At 32.0% G+C, this 20,696-nt stretch overlaps 1 protein-coding gene and 1 long non-coding RNA gene across 3 annotated transcripts in view; one reads left to right on the forward strand and one right to left on the reverse strand.

Moving 5' to 3' along the window:
- Window positions 1–3,059: 3,059 nt before the first annotated feature.
- Window positions 3,060–4,730, reverse strand: LOC140047904 (uncharacterized). The gene is made up of 2 exons (XR_011844993.1): window positions 4,659–4,730; window positions 3,060–4,277 (listed from the first exon to the last, which is right to left on the reverse strand). It is a non-coding gene; the product is annotated as an uncharacterized lncRNA (long non-coding RNA).
- Window positions 4,731–5,039: 309 nt separating this feature from the next.
- The window catches only part of LOC140046340 (uncharacterized), an 84,217-nt gene continuing 68,560 nt past the window's right edge, over window positions 5,040–20,696 (forward strand). For both annotated transcript variants that reach the window (XM_072090951.1, XM_072090952.1), the window contains exon 1: window positions 5,040–6,336. In XM_072090951.1, coding sequence (XP_071947052.1) covers window positions 5,393–6,336 — 944 coding nt within the window. In that variant the 5' untranslated portion in view covers window positions 5,040–5,392. The remainder of the gene's footprint in view (window positions 6,337–20,696) is intronic.

Raw genomic sequence — 20,696 nt, forward strand, 5'->3', positions numbered from 1 at the left:
TGTGTAAATTTACTATGTTTCCGAATTTCAATTCGATTATCTGTTTTTGTTCAAACTTTATGAAAATTGTCCACGCGCACCTTTTGTTGGATATTGTCGAACTTTGTTAGTGAAACAGGAGAATTACGTTTTTTTCGTCCGAATTTCAATGGAATATAGGCCTGTATCAAGCATATTGTTGTATATAAAACTTTAGTTACCAATAACGTCGTCTTTAAAAATTTGACTATTTGTTCATTTTGTCGCCTCCAAATTTAGAATTTTGCACTTATAGGAATGTATCGGTACATATAGACCTACATCTAAAGTTTGGTAATGTCTATTTCGTTCGTACACCACTACGGTTCAAATTGGAAATTTGTAGGCCCCTTTAATTGTACAAGATACATATAGGCCTAAACTTAAAAATACAAGTATTTAGTTGCTTTATGTAGCCTACATACCTTCACCAATAGAAGCAGAATTCGTTAGTATGAATGCATTTAATAAACACACCGTAAACAATAGAGCAAGTGCCTTATTCATAATTGCTATAGAAAAGAAGAAGAACATACGGTATACAAAATAGGCTACAATTACACATCAATACAATATAAATAATAGATAGTTACACTAATGATAAATGCATTGCGCACATAAGCCCTTTCCTATAATTCTGCCCTTTTCCAATTACATTGGCCTCCAAGATTCAATTAATGTTGTGTTTCGTTGGTAAAAATATGAAATAAAATACAAAATCGTGGCCAACTTAAAACCATCATCCTAATTATAGGATCCAGATATTGAAAATCCTAAGGAATGCTAAGCGTCAATTACCGGTACATGTCACTCCACGGTGAGGTAGTAACACTTATAAAACAAAGTTCGCCAACTATTTTAAAAAAACAGGCCTAATGTCCGAATGTGATCAACAGAGTTATGAGTCACTAACTCTCTAAAAATAAAAATTATTTTCCAATGTTCCGGTAACTTACCAAATAAGATGTATCGTTGCTGCCGTAGAATTAAAGTCGTATTGTAAAATAAAGTCCATTTCAAATACAGCTTTTATATGTATGTGTAAGAGCGGCAAGACGCTCCATTACTTTTGTTATTACTACTACTTAATACCCATGCATAATCATCAAGTCATTAATGCAAAGTTTATGATTGCTTCGTTGTGTATGTATATTCATGTGTAATTATATAGAAAATTGTCATTTCATGGGTCATTTAACTTAAGCCTATTTTCGCCCCGATATACTTTAGTAAAAACATCATGTAGGTCAAATCAAACACTCTCCCGAAATTTATAATAGTTCTTTATTGTGTAAAATGCTAACATTCAGTTCCTGATGTATCGATGATGCTGGTATTATAGACCTAATTTGGACATAATGATGTCATATCACTACCATATTTGGGCATATCACTACCATATTTGGGCACATGACACTTTTTTGTCAAACTATAGTTTGATAGTGTAGTCAGAGCTTAAAAACGGTACGGTAGCTATTAGCAATAGACAATATCATTAAGACATGGTACTACTATCCTTTAGTTTCTTTTATCCATATCTCAGAACATCTGGCGGCAGTCTTTCTAAACCTCATTCACACTGATACCGAAATCCGACGAAAACTTAGGTTACGGTTCAGGCGTTTACTCGAACGTTTTAAAATCCGAAATGTGATCTTTTCTTGAAAACTGCATCAATTTTCACGATTTATTCGGCCATGCCACCGGGAGTGTGAACAGCTTTACATCCAGTATTGGTAATCATTTATATAGGGCAGCACCATGATCACCGTCAAACCTCATTTATGTAATTCCTCAACATGATGCTAAATAGTATGATGGGTTCTTCAATTTGTATTTATTCCTTTCACATCAAAATGCACTTTATAATTAACATCTTCGATGTTTCGTTGTTTTATGATAATTGCATTTTTAATAACAGTAGGTTTTATGTGGTAAACACACAACTAATGATGTATAAAATTGTACGAACATCACACACTAATCGTACCATTGCCTATTGGGACACTTTACAGACACCTATGTTCATAAACAAGTTTGAGGTTGGCGTAGGAATCACATCAAAATGACCAATGTGGTACCGGTATGTCTGGATCAATCCGTTTACGAAGATCCTACTTAAAATTCCTCCGCACGTAATGCATACTTCCCGATTGTTTTGGGTGCGGAATTAAAAACTGAAATAAAAAAGAATATTAATTATGCGTTGAATTTAATTAAAATGTAGTATATGCCTAATTATTGTATTTTTCCAATATATGTATCGTAATTTAATTTAATGTATTGTTTCTTTTGTACTCCGTCGTAATTACGTTCTTTGTGATGCAAGCAGTGTTACGTGGGTCATAACTTAAGCGTGGTTCCCACTAGCGACGCAACACAAGGACGTAACGCAACGCAAGTGAATTGACCAATCACAAGCGATGGCTTATTCGCTTGTGATTGCTAACTGTATATAACTTCGCTTGTCATTGGTTAAAACGCTTGCGTTGCGTTTACGTCCTTGCGTTACGTTCTAGTGGGAACCAAGCTTTAATTTGCATTTACGGTCTATTATGTAAATTACTACCGGCAGGACGTGTGGCACAGCGTCAAGTTCAAAGCGACATTTATCTACTTCAAGAAAAGAAATAAGAATGCTTGTGGAAGAATTGATATTTAAACAGACAGATAAAAAATAAAAAATTATCATAGGTAAGCAGTCCGTCTTTTGGTAAACATATTGAAGTTTACAATAGAAAGGCAAATTTCAGGAATATAAAATTGTTGTTTTTTTGTTTTTAGGGAAATTGGTGGCGACCTTGTTCACAAGACAAACATACACAGAAGATGCTTCTTGTCTTATTAGGCCTACAAGTCTTTGGGAGTGGAGTTGTAATCTGTCGTTAGAACAAATCCTGACATGTGACGGGACTTGAACCAAGGACCCTTGGAGTGGTAGCCAAGCATCATAACCTCCACTTGGAGCAGCATTGTGGGTAATAGTGGCTGGATGATGATGAATAAATACGCAAAAAGAAATAAACGGAAACTGGTAGAGATACCGTCTTTAATATTTAATAATCATATTATTATCAAATAATATTCACACGATCAAGCTTCTAAAATATGTTCTTTCTAGTCAACCATGTGATTCCAAAAAAGGAAACACTTAAGGTTGACAGAATGTCTCCACATTTCGCTACAATTCTTCTCTGCAAACCTAATTTTACTGAAGAGTTTTAATCGCCATGCAAACCTTTAAACAATGCACACTTTATATCATGCAAACAAAATTAGAGGTAGGTAAATATTGCGGTTATATATTTTTTTATTTAATACGCATCCAACAGCGAGTAGCTCGTCAATTACAGGATGGATAAACTATTTTATAATGTATCATGCTTAAAAATTATGTCTCATTTGAGGGAGTGGAGTTGAAAGAGTTGTGAGTTGTTGGTGCTAGGTCAAGATTGAACCCTGGACCTTGGGATTGGAAGGCAAGCACATTAACCACCAAGCTACAGCTCCAATATCATTTGTTCTGTTGTAAGAAAAATCTAGAATGTCAAAGTTAGCCTATAAATTGTAAAAATGTTACTTGAATGAAACGCTTCTTCCTTGAAGCCATACTTCTTGTACAGTTGTCTGGCTTCATAATTCAATTCAGTTGTCGTTAACGCAACGTGTTTAAACCTGTATTTCTTGCTGAACGCCAGTGCGATTTCCAAAAGCTTCTTGCCGACACCCAGACCTTTAGCTTTCTTCTTCACATGAAATCGCTTCAACTCCGCAACAAGCGGCTTTGACTTCATTTCGGTTATGCACACAGACCCAATAATTTCTCCTTTGTAGACTGCTAATTTATAACAACATCTCATATTTTCTAAGTGTTCTTTTAATCCTTGTCTATCCTTTTTTGTCTCATCTTTTATAAAGTTGTTAGAAAGACGAATCAGTGTCAAATATAACATAAAGCAATAAAAAGAAAATGCTCCAAGCGTATATATTGTCGATCGACTTCCAGCAAAAACAGCACAACAAAAAACAAATGCAGGCATCAGAAATTTTAATGTTTTCAATAAATACACAACCGCTCTGAATGAAACAAAAACAGATTTTTCGCCTTCAACAAAAAGCACATTGGCTTTTTCAAAATCGTTTTCCTCCATGTCTCGTATCTCTAACTCTTTCTCATCCATTTTGAAATACCAAGACCACATTTTGTCAGATTCTTTTCAGTCCGGTTTGACCAAGTTATCCCTACCAACGTTTCGTACCTAAAAATAAAATATGATTAAAAAAATATTGAATTAATCAATCAATACTTTTTTTTATGAATAAAATTTTAGATGAACAAATACAATTTGTTAGCCGGTCCCTCCATCCTAAGCATGTGACCAACCATGGACCAACCTTACAATTAGGCCTAAGCCAAGCCAATAATGGATGGAGTCAAAGAACTAGGCCTAGGCCTAGTAGGGAGGGTTTGTGGAGAAGCACCCCCCCACCCCGGCCTACCCATCCTAACATACAATGCGTACGGTAGTCCTAGTCTAGGCCTAAAAAATAATATCAATTTCATAAATGTTAAAACAAATGACCTAAGTTGAGAGTTTATAATTACAATAATTTATTATATTTTAGTAATTTTTTTTAACCTGAAAAGTGACTTTCTTCAACAAAACATGAATGAGTTTTTTGTTTCTTGTGTTGAAGTTATTGTGTAGTACGCCCTCAATATTTTAAAAACGCCCTCTATTTTATTCTGGACCCATCATATCAGAGAGAAAAAAACGGCATGCTAGGTAGGTTTAGTATAAGAAAAACAGTATTACAACACAAGTTTCAGTATACTTAGGAGATATTTTACATTTATAATAATATTAATTATATTCGATTATAGATTATAATTTCTTTATAATTTGAATTGATTCTTCTCTGATGATCTTCCCAGTAGGTCGATCCACCTTTTTTTAGAAGCTTGAGAGGGCGTATCTATCAAATCAGTAATCGCGAAACCATTCGAGTGTGTTACTTGCTCCAGTGATGGTACGGTAAAGTTTATTAGTAGGATGTTTGACACCTACAGTATCGCTCGGAATGTTGTAGCTGACGTAGATCTTGGATTGTTTTGAGGAGTTTTCTTCCACCATGGTTTGTATGTTGTGTAACACCTAACAGTATTATCATTTTTAAACGTTGAATCTTTATTCAGTTGATTTATTTCTGCGATCTCTTCGTATGGTTTGTTGACAAACAGCGCGGCGGCTTCGATCAACTCTGCTGAGCCGAGTAGGCTGCTTCAAATGAACTTCAAGTGTGTGTGTGTGACAGGGTGATCAACACACATACATCCGCTTCTTTTTTTAGGCTGCTTTGTGCTATTTTAACTATGGTTTATGTATTTCAAATCTGGGCTTCTTGCCTAAGGACGGTAGTAGTACTTCTAACAATTTCTGCTGTCGGATCATATCCACATGAAAATTATAACCGTTTTCTTAATAAACGGGCAAACCCCAATGCCAGAATGCAACCTCGAAGGGATCTTGGGGGAATGATGCCAAATGCAAAAGGGGATGTTCGGAAAGTCATGCCTCCAATGGGAAATGGGGAGCAAATGGGCGCTGGTGCTAAAGGACATAAAAAACCACAAGGACATGCACCTCCGAAACAACCCAAAGTTCAGTATGAGAAAGTTATGTATCGCGAAGAATTTGATGTTTCATATAGGTGGACAGAAAACAATAGAGTACATTTTACTTGTCCTAGAGGAAGTTATATATCAAAACTTTCATATAATTTTGGCACAGGAAGCTCTCCTGTTAAGCCACTAGGGCTTGGGCCAAGTTTATCAGACATATTAACTCTTAAAGACAAGCTTCAATTCGGCCTAAAAGAAGATAAGTCATATATAACATTCCTACGACATACATCTGGTAAAAGTATAGATTCAAATTCAGAGTTGCTAAAAAACATTGATGGACTTCAGAAAAGTTTGTTAACAAGAACTGGTTGTGATCCGATAATGTTTTGTCTTGGGCATCAAACTTGTCTTTTTAAGCTTACCGTAGATATATGTGCAAACGATCCAGCACCAGGGAAAAGGAAAGCGTTAAATATTAAAGTGACGTGTTCTAAAGACAGTACTCTTGTGAACTACGCAAAAGATACAAAAGAATTTGAAGTTTTACGTAAAAAGGCAGACGAGGTTATGTATATTGTGTATGACCAAAATGCCTCTTGGGAGACAACCAGTGTTTTAGAATTTATAATTTCGAGCGAAGAGGAAATTTTTCAGAGTGAATGCCCAAGTCCGAAGGAAGCCATTGATTTTGGGTAAGGAAAAGATCTTTTTATATGTTTATGTACAGGTATAATAACAATTTTACAAGGTATAGTATAGTATATACTGTAGTAAATGAAATACACTTTCCCTTGATTGATTCAGATTTAAATAAAAGGAAGGATTTTTTCCTTGATTGTTTTTCAGAATTTGAAATTTGACGGTATTTTACTGTATTTAAAACAATAGTTAATAACCATTTAATGTATCATTATCAAAGATTATAGTGATTTGTATATCTATCATCATCCTATTTTAACCCTCTGGTAAAACTGTAGCACAGGATAATCAGTTAGTCAGCCAGATCTATTTTTAGAATGAATAGGATGTATTCTGTCTGTTATAACCATTTATTTTGCCAGTGTACCTAGTACCAACTACGTAATACTATGTGACTACACAGTTTGAAGATTTGCATACACTATAGTGAATTTATTGGAATATCACATGTCAACAATGGGAAGTGTGACGCTATAAATAAAAGACATGTGTGTGCTGTGTACAAAAAAAAAAACCTACAATAGGTGTGAACAAGCCCTTGTTGTTAGTGTTTATTACAGTTTACCAGGTACCATAAAGTATTTAAGTAAAGTACGGGTAGTGCATTTAGTAAATAACTTTCAATATAGACAGTATGAACAGGATAGTATTATTATGATCTTCTGCTGTATACTAGTAGTGACTCAATAGACAGTATGAACAGGACCTTAGTGTTTTATAGTGTATAGTAGCCTACTGTACTGTACATATAGTATTAACTATTATTATGATCTTCTGCTGTATACTAGTAGTGTCTCAATAGACTGTATGAACAGGACCTTAGTGTTTTATAGTGTATAGTACTGTACTGTATATAGTATTATTATGATCTTCTGCTGTATACTAGTAGTGACTCAATAGACTGTATGAACAGGACCTTAGTGTTTTATAGTGTACAGTACAATATAGTATTATTACAATCCCCTGCTACAGTATATACAGTAGTTAGTAGATATTAGTTACAGTAAATTGTGTGATAAGGAGTAATTATCATTGTTATAGTACTCTATAATGTATTATGTACACCACACCTCTATAATGGTACAGTCAATAATGTAACAATAGGTTTAAAAATACAATATTTGTTTAGTTCGTAGTTGGTAGGTAGTTATTCTCAGCTGGTGTTTAATGATCAACATGCTAGCTATTGAATATACTCTACATAGTCAATAAAATATTTAATAATTATAACCAAAATTGTTTTGAGCTACAGTAGCTTACTGAAAAGTTTGTAATTTTAGGTGTGTATGACTGATGACTATATTTTAAAATGAAATTATTCCATTAATAATAAATTTTATAAAAAATTTGTGTTCACATATTATAGTAACTATATCGTGATAAATACCACAGGATTAATTATAAAATAATTTCATCATGGAATTAACTTTGATGGATTACATTATTGAGACTCAAGTACAGTTAACGTTAATATACTGTAGTTAATATGCCTACTATTAGTACTACAGTACTTAAAAGGTTTTCATATTGCCTATGCATATTAACTAGGTTGAAGATTGAAACTGTAGGTGAATTTGAATATAAATAATAAAGAATATTTTAAGGTTAATTGTCTCTCTATTTTCTAAGTTTAAACTGAATATTTAGCTACTGTAGGGTACCATGCATGATATTATTTTCTCTATTTAATAATAACAGAATAATGTTAAAGTCAATACATTAGTACTAATAATTGGGCTGTTCACATGTTTCTCATTTAAAGACGGGCAGCCACAAAATTATTATCAAGAAAGAACAGCTCATTAAAACTTTGAATAAATTAAGCACTCAGAAACTGAGCGAAATACTTGACAGAATGCAGAGAACATATTAAAGATTATTCAAGATTTTAATAAGCTTAACTGCAATTGTAATTGTAATTTTCCTAAATCAATAGGCATGGTCTGATACTGTAGACTATTCATATTTGCACAATTTCCTGATAACAAAGCAATGTAATACTATGAAATTGTTACCATACAGTAAAACTGTCAACAGCCAAAATGATTGATTGACTGAGACCAAAACATACTGTACATTACTAATATGAAAACTTGTTACCATTACAGTAAATCTGTCAACAAAAAATGATTGATCGAAAAAATCATATTGTACAGTACAGTATGCCTACAGTATTTTGATTTAAATCTAAATTGATCTAAACTGCAGTATTGAATGAAATTGAAAGTTTTGGATACTGTACAGGAAAGAATAATAATTAATAAATTGAAATATGTTATCTACATTTTTTAAAATTTGTTTTTAGATGTTTTTTTTTACAGTACCGTACCTATCTTGATTATCTAAACTGCAGTATTGAATGAAATTGACAGTTTTGGATACTTTTGTTCCAGGAAAGAATGATAATGAATCAATTGAAATACGTTATTTTACGTGTTTTTTTTTATTTGTTTTAGATGGTATTTTTTAGTAGTATCAGTATTGTATCACTATCACTATTTTGCACATCAATTATAGAATATTAAAGTACAGTTGTATTGGGAATCATTACACATCAGACTTTAGTATCATTTCTCTGTAGGCATCCCTATCATGTAAACATGTTGTTAATGAAACTCGGACGCTCTCTACTTAAAGAAGTGCTTTAGCTTCCAGATAATGCATCGTTCTTAATAGGTATCATAATCATTAAAACAAATACTGTTTTAGTGTTTGTTATATCTCATTTGCTTTCCTGTCCTCATTTCTAATGTTGTGCATGATCCAGTTTTCGCTTCTTTGTTTTTAATTTTCATTCTTTGTTAATCTTGCTGGCTTTATCTCATGTTTTCGTTCATAAAACAAATTCTATTTTTAATTTTAATATTAATTGTTCAGTTGTTTCTTGTGTTCTTTGTTTTTAATTTTCATTCTTTGTTAATCTTGCTGGTTTCATCTCATGTTTTCGTTTTTAAAACACATTCTTTTTTAAATTTTAATTGTTAAGTTTCTTCTTGTGTTTTTTGTTTTTAATTTTCATTCTTTGTTTAATCTCATGCTACGTTTATAAAACGCATTATATTTTAAAATGTATTATTAATTGTTTAGTTTCTTTGTGTGTTTGGATTCTTAATGTTATTATATTCAGTTACATTAGTTGTTGTTTGTTGTTAACGTTTTCCGTCTTCCGACATTACGCTTTCCACAATTTGTTTCCATTTTTTTCTGTTTATGGCAGGATGGTTTGTTATTGTGTTAGTGTCAACTTGTCCTTGTAAGTCTTTCTTTATTTGATTCATCCAGTTATTTCTTGGTCTTCCTACGGGTCGTTTTACTTTCCTGTTAGTTTCCTTCATTGTTTGATTGGGGTATCATCCGGTAATCTATAGACATCGTTTTGTGTTCTAGCGACGACTTCAGCTTGTTATATGCCATAGCTGCTAGTGATTTTCTTCTTTTAATGTCTTTTTCTGTGTCCAAGTTACTACCGAGGTATTTGCATTCTTCCCATTTACTATCGGTGTTTCTTCCTATTAGGTATTCTTCTGTTTTACAGTACTTTCGTTTATCTTTAGATTGAATTCTGCTAATTTCTCTGTTACATTAAAGGTATTAATATTGTACTGTAGTTAATATTGTACTGTAGTTTTAAAAAAAATATTAATGATCTGTTTTATAAATAATTTAGTAGATTTATTACACAAAGTAAACAATCAATTATGCGAATGATATTCATTAATTATTCATAAAATAACAGCTTTAAAAAAAAATGCAATACTGAACTATGTAAAATCAGATGAATTATTAATGATAATATTATGATAATGTACAGTAGATTCTTATTGTAATAATTATACATACTTTAGCCAGACTGATTTTAATTACCATTGATTGTATTAAATTTAAATACTGATCATGGTACATTTATACCTACAGTACAGTACGCCTACTGTAACCATGGTCCATGCTGTAATCTAAAGTAAAAATACCTTTTATAGTACATCTGGATAAACTGGTATTGTTCTTATGTTGGTACTACTATTTTAGGCCTGTTCATATTCGTGAAAGAATAGCACATGACTTCATGAGAAGAGAACATTTTAGTGGGGTTATCCCCTAATCACTTTATGCCCAGTTACAGCAGAAATTTGTCCAGGTATTTAATAGATGATTCAAGTCTAAAATTAGTAGTGGAGCTGTAGCTTGGTTGTTAACATGCTTGCCTTCATATCCCAAGGTCCAAGGTTCAATCCTCAAATGAGACTTAAAGTATGATCAATTACAGTATAACATAGTTTTTATATCCTGTAATTGGCGAGTAACTCACATTTGGATGCGTATGAAAAAAAGAAAATTGTTTAGTTTATTTCGTGCCTGCTTACCTGGATAAACTGACAATATAGCCCTCTCTCCCCGAAATAAGGATACAATTACGAAAAGAGAAAATCTGTTATGCACACCTATCTTTAATCTAGAAGCAAGCTTGAATTTTTAAATACAAACCCTGTCTACAATATCTCTAGTAACTTATACTCTTTCATATTTTATTTTATTTATTTTGATATCATCCATCATCAAACAAACACAGAAGAACAAACAAAGGAATTCAATTATTAGCCCTTTAAATCCACAAAAATGGAATATACATCCTGAGGGGTACCTTCAAATAAAAATTTACGCCTTCAGACAAAGATAAAATTGATAATGTCAGGACCAATCAAGATGCTTTAAACAGTCCTGGCTTTGTTTGTATCAAACCTGTTTAGTGGCGGTAATTATCGCTGTTGGTTTCGATTGAATAAAATAAATAAAAATAAATAAATAAATAGATACAAAACCAAAATGCACAATGGTTCATAAACAATCTATTCCTGAGGTACTCACCTTGTCTGCCTTGTTGGATAGTGAAAAATTAGCATGAAGTTTAAAAAAAAAAAGTTTATGAAATGCCAAACTGGTAAATTGCAAAGAAAAGATTATTTAGAATGTTCGCAGTAGTTCAGGTTTGCGTGTGATTGAGTTGTTCAATTAACAACCCCCACACAAATCCGCTTTGTCTGAACTTGATTGAGGAGAGGTTTGTGTATCTGGTTCTATATGAGCTATGTGTTAGTACTCTAGACGCAAGTAATTCATTCGAGAATTAGCAATTATTATCCGATTGAATTTTGCGCGTGTGTCTGTAAATAATAGTTAAATGCAATATATATATATTAAAGTTATTGTCCCCCAAAAACATGAAAAATGAAGTTTAATTAAATCAGACTTTAAATATGCCTTTTCGGAGTTTTAATAAAGTTAATCACTTCTGTAGTAAAAAAAAATATAAAAAATAATTATTTCACAAGACAAAAGAAACCGTTAATTTTAACCAAAATACATTGTCTGACAATGACAGACAATTTAGGTATATTTTGGGAATTTTTTTTTCCATCCAGTTTTTGGTCAAAATGAATACAGTACATCCTATGTGACATTAAAATGGCATATTCAACAACAAAAAAATTACTTTGTTGACAATAGGCCTATATCTTTAAATTTAAATAAATTATGCAGTATAATACAGTAAATGTCATTTTTTCAATGAACTTCATATTAAATTGAATTATCAATATTGTTTTCAAATGATATTTTATTGTACTCACATTTTAAAAAGGTTTTAAGAAATTAAATGTAGACTTCAAATAATTAATTAATGAAAACTTGAAGGTTCTGACTCGAAAGACAGTAATGGCATTTGAAAAGGCTGTAACTGTTTTAATAGTCAATGTAAAAAAAAATTATTAACGGATTAATAATATAAAATTTCAATCAAGGTCAATATATGACGGTAAAAAATGTCATGAAAATTTGCTATAAACTAAACATTACAAACGCTGTCCTAAGTAATACATATTTTATTTCATATACCTTCTTTCATGTGATCATATTTCACACATGCTGCTGTATTGTAGCCTTCGCCCAGGGCAAAAACAAATTAGTGACATTCGTCGTCATCAACTACCTATATTATAACCCTTACTCCTACTACTACGGTATTACTATGCATATTAATATGAAATGTTTCATATCAAGTCAGACTTGACATTCCCTATCGCCTTTCCTTCAGTTTTACTCTTCTTTTTCCTAGAATTTTGCATTTTCAAAAGTACAGTTATTTATAGATTTTTTAATAGTTAAATAATTTCTGTGTATTTGAAACAGATACAGTACTGTATATTTAAATATAGGGATTCAATTTTAGAGGAGATAGTAATGATTTTATAATGATAATACTGTGTGATGGGTTTTTAAAAAGAATGACAGAGCCAATTAATTATATTGTTTAGAAAAAAAGCAAAATTCATAGTGACACTCATAATGCAAAAATAATTTTTTTTAAAAGCAGACTTTAAAGCTCAAACTTTATGTCACTACCATATTTGGACACATCACAATTTTTTTGTTAAACTAGTTTGATACAGATAGTATAGACAGAGCTTTAATATAGGTATGATTTATTTAATTGCTTAGTTTTTGAACAATATAGTGATGCAGGTCAATGCTAAAACAATGATACAAATTGTATACTAATCTATAATTAAGAAGGTATGTGAAGTATTTGCACATGAATGCATTATACCTAATGAGTACCTAGTTTAAAAGCATGAATAAATCATTGATTTTTGTCTAGCATTTGCAATTCTGATATTTGTGATTTCACTTGTATCACAACATATTGTTATTAGTATACAGATACGGATTGTTATTTTTCTTGTTAAAAAAAGTAAAACAATTTGTAATAATTTGACTAATTTACTTTCATATTATTAATTAAAAAAAAACAATAAAAAAAAAAACTACTGTTTACAGGTACTGTTAAAATTGAAACATTGAAATATTATTTTACTGAAAATGAATTAACTGTTTTTGTATTGAAAGATATAGTACTAAAAATTGACTGACCTTTTTGTTGCCCAATTTTTTCAGTATAGTAAATAAAGAAAAAAAATCTGGTTATAGTCAAGTCATGTTTTACCAAAAGTAATTGCAAAATTGCAATTTCCATTTAAAAAAAAGTTTCCTATTTTTGGATAACAGAAAGAAAAGAATGGATCACGTTAACATTAGTATGCATCAGTAAACTATATTTTCATATGTTTTTTTAAAGTTTCAATTTAATTTTATGAGACACTGCAATTAAAAAATTGTATATGATTTTATCCAAAAATGTATTTACTGTAGTTAAATAATTGTAGTGGTCCCAACAAATTAATGATACTGATACTAATAGTGCCATAATAACTTTCACCTTCTGTTTTTCAAGGGTGTGTACAGTATTGTACAGTACATCCTGATGCAATACAGTACTTTTAACCTGTTAGTTTATCATGTTAAATATCTATACATACAATACCAGAATTCATATCAAGTGCTACCAATTTAATTTGTAATAATTCACAATTAAAGTGTTTGTAAAATAACTTTAATTTGACATGGTATTAGTGTGAAGTACATTGTTATAATCCTTTTCAGTGCATCAGACATATTTCATTGCATCTTAGGTTGTTATATGGTTTGAATTATTAGTCAGAGAGTAGAATATTATACAAATAATGAATGTTTATGAGTGCAATGGTACAAATAATGGCACGAGGTGAATGATGAAAGGTTATATCAACGAGGCAAAGCCGAGTTTTATTTATTTATTACGGTATATATAAAATTACAAAAACAATAGCACATAGCTAATAACGTTTGTATTACAATAAAAAATATTGAAATGAAATCTATAAAAACTACAATAATAAATTCGGAATATACAATTACAAAATTTCACAATTATTCACTAAAATTTAAAATATTAAGAATCTTAAAATATATACACAATTTTGGAAAATACAATTGCACTTTTATTTAAAAAAAAACGAAAAATTTGCATTATAATATACTAAAGTAAAACCTATCTGCACTGTTCTTTATTTGATTATTATTATTATTATTATTATCTTTTAGTATAGGTGGCAACATTGCACAATTATTCACTAAAATATTCACAACATTAAAAATCTACAAAAATATATTAAATTTCGGAAAATAAAAGTTTACAGTGTATATTAATATTAAACGTTGTCTGCAGTGCTCTTCATTTGATTATTTTAGGCGGTAATATTGCACAATCATTTATTATATATTTTTTTAATTTCATTTTTCACAGGAGGAATTTAATTTGTTTATAATATAGGGAATCGTTGAATTTTTATATCGGTTAGTTTTTATTTTAGGTAATGTAAATCTATTGGGGTTACGTAATCTAGATATATTAGGTCTTTCAGCAGGCAGCATATTACGATGTCTCTCTGACTTAAGGATACCTTCTCCAAATTTTAATGTTAATTTTTCTCTACGTTCAGCAAGGCTGGTAATTTTGAGTTGAGTAAGGGCCGTATCATAGCTCTCATAGTCCTGGCCAAGTATAATTTTGCATGCTCGCTTTTGCAACCTCTCAATTTCATTGGTCTGTTGTTTTGTAATGCTAGAATGCCAAACAACACATGCATACTCAGTCAGCGGCCGAATATAGAGTTGATAAATACTTAACATGTCACCAATAGGTGCACTATATCCTCTCAATGCATAAAGAAGAAACATTCTTCTACTTGCTCTAGAGATAATACTTTTGATTTGGATATCCCAACCTAAATTGTCTTGTAGCTCAAGACCTAATAATTTCATACTATGTACAGTATCAATTTTTTCACCACTTATAGTAAATTGGGGGTAGTTTATTTGGGATTTCATAAAATTTATATTAATAACATGGCACTTCGAAGGCTTGGGTAGCATGTCATTTTGTTTACACCAACAACTCAAGGAATCTAAATGGGATTGAAGTTCTGATGATGTACTATTATTTTTTATATTAATTATTTCTCCCAGTGTTAGATCATCCACAAATTTCCAACGATTATCAGTGGTGTTACCCGCATCATTCACCATAACAGTAAATATGCTGGGTCCCAGTTTGGTACCCTGGGGGACCCCACACGTTATAGTTCTTAGTCCAGAACAATGTCCCTTAAATTTCACACACTGGGTGCGATTCATCAGAAAACTGCTAATCGTTGGAATTATCGACGGTCTAACACCAGATTCTATCATCTTTGAAATAGCAACATTATGGTTTATCCTATCAAACGCAGTTGTGAAATCAACTGTACATAATGTGGCGTAGGTCCCTGGCACATCAATATTGGATATAACCGTATTCAACATATCTACTAAGTAGTGTGTTGTACTAGTTCCTCTCACGTTACCATACTGTTTACAATCCAATACTGGTTCGAAATCCGTTTTTAACCATCCCGCTAGGAATGATTCAAATACTCTACCCAATATTTTAGTTAGTGAAATAGGTCGTAATTGGCCAACCATTGTTGGTTTTTTAACTTTAGGTACTGGTACAATTGATGCGGTCTTCCACACAGTTGGAAACACCCCTTCGTTTAGACAGGTATTAAAGATTAAAAACAGGGGTTGTGCTATTTCAAAAGAAAACAGCTTAATGAGTTTCACCGGAATATCATCTGGGTGGCCAGATTTATTGGAGTTTAATTTGTTTAAACTCTTCCAAATTTCTCCATGGTATATTTTGGGGGGTGGTTTTGTAGGCAAGTACGAGGGAAGTGTTTCCAATCTGAGTGGTGGAAGCTGGCAACATACTCTTGAGAAATGTTCATTAATTTGTTCAGCCTGTTCTTCAACAGATTCACCATAATTATTTAATTTAACATTGTCTGACTTCTTGTTATATCCTGTGATGTTTTTAATTGTTTTATTCCATTTACCGGGTTGTGCATTTTTTAGTCCTTCTATATTATCCTTATAATGTTTCTCTTTAGCTTTGTTAATTTCATACTTTACTTTGTTTCTTAGGCTTCGCCATAAATTTATATTATTAGATCTATATGCCTTTTGTCGCTCATCAATCAATTTATGTATGCGATAGTTCATCCACGGCTTTTCATTATTTCGTCGTCGAATTACTTTTTGCGGAAAATGTTCTTCGTATTTTTGTTTTAGTATATTTTCAAGGATTTCTGCCATTCTCTCTCCTGATTCTGCCAAATACACCTCCTCCCATGATTCCTGAGTTATCCATTGGCCCATCGATCGAATACAAGATTCTCTGAATGGCCTTGTGATCAAGGCTTTTGAGGTAGGCTTTTGATATAACCTTTCATCATTCACCAAGTGCCATTATTTGTACCATTACACGAATACAAAACATTCATTATTTGTTTTATATAACATCTAGACGTTTTTTTTTCGTACACAAAAATGTTTCAAAAAGTACTATTTAACGATCGTTGAATAGTGCGTACTATTGCACGCCATGTGACCCACATTCGTCCAATCAAATGACAGGAATTTATATAGGTGTTATATAATATAAAATAGAACCTCTTTTAAGGGGACATCTTTGGGACCACAAAATGACCATTTGATAGCGGTTTCCTCTAAAAAGGTGTTGCGGGGGCCCCCGGCCCCCGGCCCCCCGCTGGATACGCCACTGGCCCCTGAGGGGTTGGCTGTATAGTGTTAAAATATTCATTGCCCTTCATTTTGTTTCTCTGTGGTACTGTCCCTTTAATTATAAGGGTATCCTCTAAATAGGGATTGGCTAAAGTGTTACTAAGACATTGCCCTTTATTTGTTTCAATGGTAACTGTCTATTTAATAATAAAGGTATCCTCTAAATAGAGGTTGGCTAAAGTGTTACTAAGACATTGCTCTTTATTTGTTTCAATGGTAACTGTCTATTTAATAATAAAGGTATCCTCTAAATAGGGGTTGGCTAAAGTGTTACTAAGGCATTGCCCTTCATTTGTTTCAATGGTAACTGTCTATTTAATAATAAAGTATCCTCTAAATAGGGGTTGGCTAAAGTGTTACTACGACAATGCCCTTTATTTGTTTCAATGGTAACTGTCTATTTAATAATAAAGGTATCCTCTAAATAGGGGTTGGCTAAAGTGTTACTAAGACATTGCTCTTTATTTGTTTCAATGGTAACTGTCTATTTAATAATAAAGGTATCCTCTAAATAGGGTTGGCTAAAGTGTTACTAAGGCATTGCCCTTCATTTGTTTCAATGGAATTAAATAATAAAGGAATTTAATAAAGGTATCCAAGGAAGGTAAATAAAAGGTATCCAAGGAGGAATTCTACTCCACAGTGTTTACTTGAGTTGGAATGAGCAATTTGTTTCTTCGTAATTATCAGTTAGTGACTTTATTCTTTAATGTAATTCAAATTTTCAACCAAAGAAGAGATATACAGACATGAGAATCAAGTTGATCGATACTATAAACTAATTCGTGCTTGTCTATTTATGTAAAGTACCATACAACAATGAAACTATTTGATTTGTTTACACATTTTGTATCCTATTCAATTTTTCACTGTAGGGTATATTGTCAATAAAATTATAATTACAATAAAGATTTAATATACAATTTTTGAATCATATGATTATCATGAGTATTAAATGTAATACTATAGAGAATAAACCCTCAGATTACAATTCAAATTAGATTTGTCATCAAAATGTACAACTAGTCTGTATTAAGCTCTTTCTAAATATTAAATTTTATGTGACAAAAAATGCCCATGGACACAATGATGTCATATCACTACCATATTTGGGCACATCATACATTTTTTGTCAAACTAGTTTGAAAGTGTAGACAACTTAAAGCCCCATTCCCTACGTTTTTTAGATCTAATTTAAGATCACAAACTATATTTAATGTAAAAATAATACTATATGGTCCTATTGCGATAACTTTTTTCGTCTTTAAACGGTTAAAAATGTGAAAAATAAGTCGATTCTAATAATTATAGCGGCCCGCTATAAATCCCAAAATGCATTGCGCGCGGATTGATATTTTTGTTTTTCACCTGTAATTCGCCCACTTTTCGATCGATCGTGAAGCCAAAACAAATGGAAGACTCCTAACTTTTCAGCGAAAATACCGGGTTTTCCCCAATTTGTATCAACGGAGTCTGGCAAAAATAGAAAGACAATTAATGCAGCAACTATACAACGTCAGGCTAGGTATATAGCTCGCGTACGATGTTCGTACGTTACCGATGTTTACCAGCTAGGCCTACAAAACTAAGCCTAGCTAGGCTAGGCCTAAGACCCTCCACGAGAGGTCGATCGCCGCGAGCTACTTAGGTAGTGCATTGTTTCTCACTTTTTATCATAATTTACCATAAAACGTACATTTAAGACAAGGAATGACATGGTTTAATGTTTTTAAAGTGATATATATGTATTATTTTCAAAAAAACGTCCAAAATTGCAGGGAAGGGGTCTTTAATACTGATAGATACTGTAAATGTATAAATATTATTAATTTCAAAATTGCTAACTTTTTTAGTACTTTCATATCTATTTTATTTTTGTTTAATGTGATCTATTTTTAGCGTAGCAATACCTGGATAAACCAGATATCTGTGTACCAGTACAAACACATATGAGGTGTTTTGCATTTTTCCTACTTGAAATTAGTAAATTATCTGGTATTGATTTCATTGACCATTACTGCTGCTGGGTGTTATAAAGTTTCTTTCAATTCATGCAATTTGATTTTATTAATATTTATTATTTACACAATAAAATGTGAACCATAGTATACGCCAATGTTATTTGCAAATTACAGCTTGTGTCTACTTTGTGCCTAGCTTGTTGTGTTTTTTTTTGTAGTCATTAGTTTAAGCTCTGTCTACACTATCAAACTTTATGTGACAAAAGAATGTGATGTGCCCAAATATCACTACCATATTTTTAGAGGAACACACCTATTTGGTGACAGTGTCGTACTGTATGCTGATATTAAACTTTCCTCACAGCTTTGTTGGGAATGACTCTTTTAACAGCCATCGGCCATGTAATAACATAATGTGAGAATATAATGACCCAAGTGACAGTAGCAGGGAAAAATTTCATTTTAAAATTTTGTTTAGCAATTATTGCTAATCAAACTGATTTTTTAGTCGAGAAACATAGTTTTGTATTGTCTTTTTTGCTACACAATTTTAGAAATGTGTAGCAATAAGGTTGTTTTGTATAGCTTTTTGCTACTGTATGCTACACTGGCGAAATTATTCCCTGAGTAGTATGACAACATTTTTAAAATTGTATTTTCTTGTTGGTAAAATGACTTCTAACAAAGTTGGCCATCTACGTCATGTGATACATCATCGTCGCAAGGTCACGATAGCACATTTCTCTACCCACGTATTGATCGCATGAAAGAATGATTACCTATAGTATCAAGGCGCAATTACATACCTGTCCAATCTCATTTGTTCTTATCTGAAATGAATTCATCACAAATATATTTTGTATTAGTTACTGCACAATCAAGAATTTAAAAATGCATTTATACTATAATATTTGAGGGAAAAATTAAGTTAGTTGATCAATTAATTCTCCTCAGATTTTTTGCTGTGATTGAATAGAATATTTATTTTTTAAATTTTAACGAAAATATTTTTGGTAACAGTAACACTGTAGAAATGTATCGTTATGTGTTAATGTTAATATTATACAGTAAGGCAAAGTTAAGGTGAGTCCCGTGTTAATTCTGAACGTAGGGGAATGAGCTGTTAGGAGCTCATTGTACTACGCCCCGACATTATGTGGTAGGGTGGCCAGTTCCTTTCTACGCCGCCTTTTTTCTCCCTAGTATTTTCAACCAGGTACTCTTTTGCAGCTGAGTGGACTGGGAGTTGTCGGGAATTGAACCCGGGTCTATCTGTATGACAGTCAAGTGTCCTAACCACTCGGCTATCCAAGAACTCCAGTACTAGTAATAAATGACATAATTACGGTAAACAAATGTTAAGTAATGACAAATACTGTATTATAGTCTTTGGTAAAAAATTTTGAGTAAAAGCATGGAGAAACTAACTTATTTCTCCATGATAAATGTAAAGGTGGGATCTTTTGCATTTCCTGTAGGAAGTTGTTGATTAACAATTGTATTCCTTATCCGGGTTCACACATGTGGAAGAATTTCAATGTCCATGATAAACAAACTAATAAGGGATTGGTGTTTTTTGTTTGTAATAAATAGTGCGCCCTCTGTCGCTCTCTGAATTTCGCCAAGTATCCCTCGGTTTATACTGTTTTCTAATTTTGGAATAATTCAAATTACAAATGTACTATCACAAAGTATATTTTAGCAAAACAACAGCTACAGTACGCAATTTAAATCCATAGTACTAGTACTAGTAGGTATAGTAGGAATATAACATAGGGCCCGTTCGGACGGGACTGAAACTACCGTGTACTTCCAACTGTGAGGTCGCGTGTGGCAAT

Source organism: Antedon mediterranea, chromosome 4 (genome assembly GCF_964355755.1).
Source record: "Antedon mediterranea chromosome 4, ecAntMedi1.1, whole genome shotgun sequence".
NCBI lineage: Eukaryota > Metazoa > Echinodermata > Crinoidea > Comatulida > Antedonidae > Antedon > Antedon mediterranea.